Source organism: Quercus lobata, chromosome 2, assembly GCF_001633185.2.
Source record: "Quercus lobata isolate SW786 chromosome 2, ValleyOak3.0 Primary Assembly, whole genome shotgun sequence".
Lineage (NCBI taxonomy): Eukaryota > Viridiplantae > Streptophyta > Magnoliopsida > Fagales > Fagaceae > Quercus > Quercus lobata.
In genome coordinates, this window is record NC_044905.1 from 74,734,594 (window position 1) to 74,744,409 (window position 9,816).

The 9,816-nt window shown below is 33.0% G+C and overlaps 1 protein-coding gene across 1 annotated transcript; it reads right to left on the reverse strand.

Moving 5' to 3' along the window:
• Nucleotides 1–2,219: 2,219 nt before the first annotated feature.
• Nucleotides 2,220–2,522, reverse strand: LOC115970568 (cyclin-dependent protein kinase inhibitor SMR6). The gene has a single exon (XM_031090183.1). It carries the CDS (start codon nt 2,520–2,522, stop codon nt 2,220–2,222), a length of 303 nt encoding a protein of 100 aa, XP_030946043.1.
• Nucleotides 2,523–9,816: the final 7,294 nt, after the last annotated feature.

Here is a 9,816-nt window from a genome sequence, read left to right on the forward strand (position 1 = left end):
TCAAAAATATTCTACTAAAGAAATGTTCATATATTCTACTATAAGAAAACAAAAAACCAGTCCATTTTATGTGGTCTCCAACTACGCCATTATAGTGACACTGTTGCTCATCTTATCTAAAATGACCACAATCTGACAAAGTAAAGACCTTAAAATTTTACAACTTTACTGTATGCTTTCTTTTAAAGGGACATAATCCCAAGAAAGTATTGTTAAATATGCAAAGAGAACCTGAGAAGAGGTTGTTTCCATATAATCAATCACCTTTAGGCAAATCCCTTGATCATGCAGAACACATCTTGCCTACTCCATTATAAACAAACTGGCATTTTGTGTATGATAAACATGCCTAAAATCTTATCCAAATGAGTAATGTTTATCGATAAAAAATTAAAAAATTCACTATTTTTTTCAAAATTTATTAATGCTATTAGTTATGATTGCTACAATGATATTAAACGGATAAAATCTAAAGCTTCAAACAGTGCAACGTGCGGTATTTTGTAACTTTCAAAGTGCATACGTGGCTGGTTTTTAAGTGGGTAGTTTTCTTTACATGGCAACACAACCTTAATTGCAAGAAAAAACTTCTGCTATTATATATAGTATTAGATTAATTTGTTATGAAAAAATTGCAAAAATTTTTGTCGACAAACTTACAATATCCACAAAACATCTATTTGCCATATCAAACATTGAATCCACAAAAACGTCGTTGCTCTCCTAGTGTCATATACTCGAAGCATTTAATGAGGAATTCTTTTGAATACAATTTTTATGCCACAAGTTCACAACTTATGAGCCAACCATGATACATGTGACTATAAGTGATGGAAAAAAAGAGACGGTTCTAAATGAAACTAAGAATTTACTAAATATAGTTGCATATGCCATTAAGTTGTATTAAAAGTTGTGACGAATGGTGTCAAAAAAGAACTAACATTTAATTTGAAGGTTGCACCAAACAATCCCTCAACACCACCTAGGATGCTAATCTATCACATTATTTGTGTCATTTTTTATAGTCAGAGAAGCATTGCGAGGAACTTGGCTTTGCTTAGAGTTCCAGGTGAGGTGGGGCATGTAGGTGGGACATAGAAGAAGATTAAAGAGAGGTTGGCAGAGCATAAAAAAGGTACTTGGACTCTTAACTCTCTAAGTAAATGACTTAAGCTCTTTGTCATAGTCAATCAATTGTGAAGCATCCGTGCAGCATCTCAGCCGTGGAAAAATTTTACTTTACATGTGTTGGGCAACTTTTGGCTACTTATAGCTAGGTATTGACTCGTATATGGAGTCCTATATCCTATGTACACACCACACGTGTGCATTTACTATTTATGTGTAGATAGAGAGCTGAAGAGTAGAAAAACATATTATAGTGTGTTTACCAACAGTAATTTCTTTTAGTAATTTAGTTTATTTCTGAGTGCACTATGCCACAATTAACTTTTTTTGGTAAATAAGAAGCTTTCAATAAAAAGCTGACGAAGTAATAGCGAGAGGCTGAGGGCAATGGAATGGGAGCAAAAGATGAAATCAAAACTCAAACCAATTTACCTCAAAAATGTCTTTGATAATGATTGATACACAGAGAGGGGTAGCAAGAGAGAGAGAGAGTTGATGACTGGAAACAAACTAATGAGCAAAGACTCTTGCTGAATGATAAGTGGAGCAGAGAGGTACACTGACAAAACTCTCTTTCAGCTTTACAAATTTTCAAATCTATGTAAAATTTCTATCAATGAGAGGGAAAAAGAAATCGAAGAGTGCAAAAAATGAGTAAAATCTCTGGTCATTTTGTGTCAGTCATGTTAACCATAACAAGCATCAGATAATGAATAGTGACATATGAGCAAAAAACAATGCAATTAAATTCATTCCTCTCAAACACAAGCACAAAGCAGAACTAAAAACAACTTTCCCATCAAAAAAAAAAAAAAACAACTTTGGCAACCGAAAGTATCCACTAAAAAGCAATAAACTTGAAAAACGATAAACTAGAATACCCATTTGATAAAATATCATATATTTGTACATACACTTCTCTCCAGTCTCCACCAACCATCAACAGAGAATAGAGATTAATATTAAAAATAAAGAAAAACCCAAATAGAGAAAAGTAAAAAAAGAAAAAATCACAACAAAACCCCTAAACCTTAACTCTAATTTTTTGGCCAACTACTACTCTCAACTCTAATTTTTCTCTTCCTGAAAGCTCAATTAGCTTTCTCAACATGGCTTCTGAAAACTGTGTCCAAATCAGGAGGAGTAAAGAACACCCTCACGTCATTAAAATGACATCTTGGTGTACTTCTGCGCTTCCTTGGTGCTGGTGGGCAAGGCAATATCTCTGGTATTCTTGCTGCTTTAGCTGTTGGAGTTGTGGCACATGAACCTTCATCATCATCAACAAAAACATCTGGGCTCTCTTTCCCTCTGGATTTTGTACTTATAGGCTTCAAAGCTCTTACTAGGCCTACTAGCCCTCCTTCCACTTGTGGCTTCTTTGAAAAACCCATCTCTTTAAGAATCCAAACTCAAAATAAAAACAAAAAAAACAAAACCCTTTGAACTGAAACTGAATCAAACCCAATAAAGGAAACACCTTTATGATTTGATATAAAAAAAAAAAAACAAACCCAGAACAGAACAAACCAAAGTGAAGAGAAAGACGGGGTTTTTTTGTTTGTTTTGATCTGAATACTAGGAGAATCAGATTGATTCAAAAGAAAATAAAAGATGGGATTTTTGTTGATCAGATGAGAGAATCAGAACAAACCAAGAGAACTAGTTAAAAAGCAAAGGTAAACAAACTTGTTTTGAGAATCAAATTGGAAAGAGAGTTTTAGCAGAGAAGAGAATAAAAGAAAAGGGTCTTTCTTTTGTGTGTGAGAGAGAGAAAGAGAGAGAGAGTTTTAGTGGGAAAATAATAATAGAGAAGAGAGAGCTTGTGTTTGGAGCAAAAGATGTTTATAAATATTTTGATTTTGAGTGTGAAAGTGAAGCAAACCCGTGAGCTTAAGCCATTTCTATGAATGGAAAGAAAGAAAGAAAAATTATATTATATATATATATTGTAATTAATAAATAAAGAGCAAAAAGAGAATAAGGGCTGCCCGTAAATTTCACGGGCAGCAGAAACCGAGTGAAGAGTTTTGGGGATTTTGGCGCCAAAATTGGGTGTTTTAGTTGGCAACGGCTCTTTTTCCCGCCATGTTTTATATATAATTTTTTTTTGTTGGGTTTCCGATTATACCCCTTTTCTTTGACAATTATTTTTGGGAATTGTGCTCTGCCATTATCTGGCACAATCACCGGCACATCGGTGAAAGCATATCTGAAAGTGACGTCGTTTTGTGCACGAGCTTGGGCTAATCTTTTTTGTTTGATGTTGTTTTTTGAATGGGCCTAATCTTATTTAAGGCCCATTTCTCCATGTCAGCTCTGTGGGACTTTACTTCTTGGTACATTTTGATGTGGTGAAAATTTTAGCTGACTATTTCCTTTTACCGCAAAAGCTTGGTGAGGATAAAATTTAGATACAATTATTTATATGTATTTTTTATTTGCTTAAAATATAGTTCTTAGATTCAGTAGCTTAATTTTTTTAATTAAATATAATCATATGATTATATTGTCCAATAAATCATATGATTGAATTTAATTGTCATTGGAAAAGATGCCGTAGTTTTCTTATTATGGTAAATACAAATAGATTTAAACTTATAGCATATTTAAATTTAGATCCCTTATTCAATGATAATGGATAATATTGTTCAGTAAATTGGTGAATGAACCTAAGGTATATCACCAATATAACTTTACTTTGAGTTTTACAATTTTGGATAGGAATGTGAAAATTTGGCTGAAATTTTGTCAGTCTTTGGGCTAATAAGTCAGGTTTAAAATGGCACTGATGGAATAATGGCAGAGCTGATTTTAGACTGGACTGGATAACTGGGCCTCTGACAGTAAATTATATAATAAGGTTATTCTTTGCAGGGTAATTGCTAATTTGCTAGCCCGTCATGACTAACTTAATGCATGCTGAACCAGTTCCTAGGATCCACAAAAGAGTACCCATTGCCCAACAAGAAATAAACTCACAAAGGGTTGCATAGAATTTGGAATCCAATTTATTGACTGCACCGCTGAGTCTGTAAGAGAGTGAATAGTGATTTTATTGCAGGAGTAATTGGGTTTGACCCAAATTCATTGAGTTTGTGTTTGATTCAATAAGAAAAGAAAAAAAACTTCGACAGAATCCAAGAATAGTAGCAGTGACAAAGACTGTTTTGGTTTTTTTTTTTTAACAGGAACTAAAATATGAACCATATTTAAGAGCCTCACATAGGATCTTCTCATAATATAATGGAGAATGTACTAAGATTTAAAATTCACTAAAAAAGATTTGGTAGCTTAGGCATTCATGCGACAGAGTAGGTGAATTATAAGCGTTTGTATCTGCATATTCATCAAATTTTAAAGGTACTGCTATAATTTAATAAATGAAAGTAACAGTTTCTAAGATTGAAAACCATTAAAACTTTTAGCAGTTTATGAAACATGCTTAGAAAAAAATCAAATAAAAGGTGCACATATTGATGGAGGGTACACATCAATGAGGTAAGGTAAGGTAAGGCTGCATTCTACTTTAGAATCTTAAATGGACTTTTTATTCCCGAAAGTAAGCAAAAGAGCTCTATGCTGAAATAAGCAATGACTTAAGGATTAGTATTTTTAACTTATTTGTTTATGTATATTATTTCAAAATTTCAGCATATATATATTTTAATTACAACACCATATTATTTGTAAACATTAACAAATAAGGCCATCAAAAAAAAAAAAAAAAAACATTAACAAATAAGTTTTCAATAAAAAAAGTTAATTCAAATAAACATAACTATATATAAAATTATAAAATATTTCAGAAATGTCATTAATACCTCATCTCTTCACACGACACGCATAAATAATAAATCTAATAATGAATATGCATTTATTATACTTTCATAATATTCTATAATTACCTGTATATAAAATAGACCGCCACTTATAGATAGTGCATTTAAGATTTTCATAAGTGAGAAAGGCATAGGACATGCATGAGAGAATTTCTCAACCAAAAGTCATCTATTCAATCATCCTTCACCAGATATGTCAGCAAAGATACACACTTATTATACGGCAGAAAAGAGCGTTATATTTGTGCAGCACGGCATGTTCACCTCACAAATGACAAACACTCTGACCTCATCAGATCTCTCTACGTGGCCCCCCCCAACCTAGTTGTTCTAGTGTGGGGCCCACTTGACCAAAGCACAGGTGTGTGGGTCCAAGGGCGGCTCTGGCATCCCCAGCCACCCAATAGGAAGCCAAATCTGAAATCAGTGCTGACATGGTACCCACGTAGATGATTAGACAGGATATTTCCAGCGACGACGAAACCAAGCTGGCGTAATTGTGAGTAGCGGACATTGTTTTCATTAAACAACTCATTACTTTACAGAGACTCTCGTAATCGTATGAATCGATAAGTTGTGAAATTAGATGTGTGATGAATCGGGTCTTAATCAGGCTGTCATTTAAAACAATTGAATCACATGGATATCTATCAAGTCATGTGAGTCTCATCATCTGGACTGGGCACACAAAAAACCAGCTCCAATTGCTGTCCATAGAAACCGGTGCCCATTTAGCCCACCAATGTATTTCAGCCTCTCCTTTTTCTATCTTGGACGGTGCTATGTGAAAATAACCCGTCACAAGTTTATATACAGTTCTGAGAGAATCATGATCCTTGAACCTTGATCGTTGTCACCAGTTACACTTGTTATTGCTGTAGAGTTTTTTATCAGGTTGGGGCCACAACTCAGCCAACTTTTGTTTGGGCAAGCAAGTACATTCAAACCAACCCATTGAATGCGAATATCTTAAGTTGCAAATTTTCTCACCCTTTCTTTTCGCAAAATTTTCACTATTGTTGAGTATTGTTAAAGATAAATGAAGTAACGTAAATAATAGTAGATCTAAAAAAGAATCAATAACTTATAAAATCAACTCGATGAATTAGTCTAATGATTCAAAAAACACGAGGTATTAGTTTCAAAACTTGTAGCAAATCATCTTGTAATCATTTCTAAAGGATTTTCCCTTATAATTTACTAGACGACTACCAGAGAGAGTAATTAAACTCAAAAAGAGTTTTGATCACCCATTTTTATAAAGAATAATTATAGTAATAAATAGATAAATAAATCAATAATTCTGAAAAATAGTACGGAAATAACCCACTATATGTCACACATTTTCAAAGAGAATCATGGTCCCCTTTTCATGGACCATGGTCACCAAGTTATATGTTATTGGAGAGTTTCTTATCACGTAGGGGCCTGGGGACTCAACTAAGCCAACTTTATTTTTTGGTGCAAGGACATCCAAAACTACTTTTTAATTTGAATTAGATTATAAGTATATAGGGGTAGTGAGTTCTTACCAAATATTGTGACACTAAAGCCTATTGATTTGAGTTTAGATAATGACATGAAAACCATGCGTCCCGTTTTTCCTTTCTCTAGAAAATGAAAGTTTTGGGTCAAATGCAAATGAGGAATGTAAACAGAGAAGTAGCTCAACAGAACCCGATTTTAGAATAATTTTTCTTGAAAAATGCTAAAGCCAAAAATTATTTTATAAATTTTTTTATAAATTACTGATGTAGTAACTAGTAAGTAATAATTGGTAAGTAAAAAATGGTATTAGTGGCCCCAGTGAAAACTAGTAAAAATTTATCACATTAATTATTATAAAATAATTTGTAATTGTAGTTGTGGGGTCACAATTTGGGGTCCAGGCCCAACAGGTATAGGGTTTTGGCCCAAGGAGCCTGAAACAATGAATTTATAGAGAGTGGGTTGCAGAAATAGGCCCTAACGAAGTGCATACTAGTTAACGTTGGGCCATACAACAGTTGAAAATGAGAAAAATCTCCTTCATGTCCATTAGATATACGGTCCAAGGAGACGTGGGGGATGTATCTCTGTCCCTGCTCAAAGGCTATGGTTCTCACCATGTTCTTCTGTTCCAAGTCTCTCTTTTTTTCGTCCCCCTCTTCATAGAGACTCCTCTCTCTTATATAGCCCCTTGAAGTCATCAGGACCTTACACTTGTTGATCATCTGGATTTTCACTTAAGTGTCCGTCCCATCGGACATCTCCCCCATCTTTCTGTGAGTTGTAGTAGCCAAGGTAACACTATTTGCAAGTTCTCTCCACATTAATGCGGCCAAGTAGCTGTCGTGCATTTAATGTGGCAGCTGTAGCCTCTCCCTTGGCATCGTATACTTTCTTCCCTCTTATCGGCTTGTGGGACTTATCCCTGCCACTAATACTCGTTGGAGTGAATCCTTATAGCTGGCAGAGTGCATGTTTGAGCCACATTTGGTACGTCCGAGGAGATATTCCTCCTTGGACCGCCTTTTAAACAATTTTGGGCCCATAAGAATTAGGTCGGGAGCCCTTATGATACCCACACCTTCTCCTCGAACGTAGTCGAATTTTATATGGGGCCCAAAACCCATTGTATGATCTTGGGACTTTACCCCTACAGTAGTATTACTTAATTTTCTTTTTTGAGGATAATATGTTACAGTATAATTTATTTGATTGGAGGGGACAGAATAAATAACAAGAAGGTATAATCTAACATTCAAATGAGGATTATCAAAGGTTACAAAACTCTGCCTCAAGGTAGCCCCTTTCTATGCAAGCGTGTGCCTATCCACATAGGGGTTAGCTTCCTAGAAACAGTGTCTAATTTTCACCCATGAAATTTCCAGAAGCTTGAATGCGTGATTTCAGAACAATTAATTGGAAATTTTTTTTGTTAATTAGTTAATTAGGTTGTGTTTATTTTGATGTAAAAAAAATTATGTGTTTAACTACGTTCATGAAAATATTCTGGAAAACATATTCAAATATTTGACTTGTACAAAAGAAGAAGGGGATCTTAACATTCCAAAATCAAACCAACCCCATAAAATCACTAAAAACATTAGCTCAAATCAAACCTCATTGATCAAACTAAAACTAAGAAATCACAAAATCGACTGAAATCAAACCCAGTAAATAACTAAACCAATTATTCAAATTCATAGAGTCGATCTCCATCTCGATCATGTATGCGGTGGTTGAATGATCTACAATGCCTAAAAAACTTGCCATGATACCACCATGAGCCCCCTAGAGCCACTATCAGCTAGGCCAAGTGAGAGAGGTTAGATCTTAACTATTTCAGAGAGAGAGAGAGAGAGACCGATGGGAGAGGAAGATGAGTGTCTCATTCCAAAGTAGAGGGAATATGAGTGTAATAACAAAATCTTAGGAGAGGGAGGTCAGTGCAATTTTTCTTATAATAAATACTTATTAATAACTACCGCAATGATCAATTTTCATATTTTTAAACAAATAATAATAATAATAATAATAATAATAATAATAAGAGAGAGAGAGAGAAGACCCTATAAATACGTTCATCAAACTTTCTCATATATTACGTGGGGTATTGACTAGTAACATATAACATAATATTCTTTTATCTTCTTCTTCTTATATATAATTTTAAACTTCCTCTAATGTTGTAACATAAATATTTGAAAATTGAAAGTTCATATTTTTCATGTCTCCCTCCCCCACTATCGATCTATCTTTAAAAAAAAATCACCACCTTTTTAGAAAAGTTGTATATTACTAAAAAAAATCTCATTAAATTGGATTTGATTTCTTCAAACAAATTTTAATTTAATTAGGTAAGTTCTATTTTATAAATTAGTAAAGGATCTACACAATGCATGGATAATGCTTTAAATTGTCATGTGAAAGATTATATAAAATATTAAAAATATTTTAAAGAAATAACATGAAGTAATGTCGGGAAACCATGAATAGGTTTTTATTGAATTAAAGTAATACAAAATTAAGGGGATAAATAATTTTTTTTAATCTCAAGAGAATAGAGAAATAAAGTATGTCATAGGAATTAGTTGAAGTAACAAAATCATCATGAAAAGTGAAGAGCAATTAAAGGATTAAAGAATAACATAGGAATATTGTAATTTAAATAATGATAAAAACATTTTAATCTATTCCATATAATAATGTTTATTATATGATGTAATCGTGCCACATGGTAGAACCTCATGGTCTCCCACATGAACTTTTTGCTTTCTTATTTAAAAAAATAGCCATATGTATATATATATATATATGTATATATATATATATATCTATATATATGGAGTATATATTAGTGCAAACCTATAAATAATTAATTTGTGTATTTAACTATGGACACATTCAATGAACTAAATTTTTGACAAATATGTAGTCTTTGTTGAGGTGGAAGCCTAAATTAAGAACGTGTCACTTGGCAGAACCTCATACATTCTTATATGAGGTCTTTGCTTTTATATCCACTAGTGTGTAACCTCATGCATATGCACGAATACGATTAAAACAATCACAATTACACAATTCAAATTATACATTTTTTTGAAAAGAAGCTTAAATTATACATGTATTAGCTTACACTTTTTTTAAACCATATATTTCTAAAATATGTAATGGTTTCTCATTATATATATAATTTAGATTCTTCAGTTTTTGCATCCAATAACTCACTTACAACAAAAATTTTTAAAAATTAAAAAGACACGTGGTACAAAATTAGACTCCAATTAAAATTCAATTTGAAATCTAATTGAATTTGGATACTTCGAATTTTACACTAACTAATTCAGTTGGCTCAAAAATT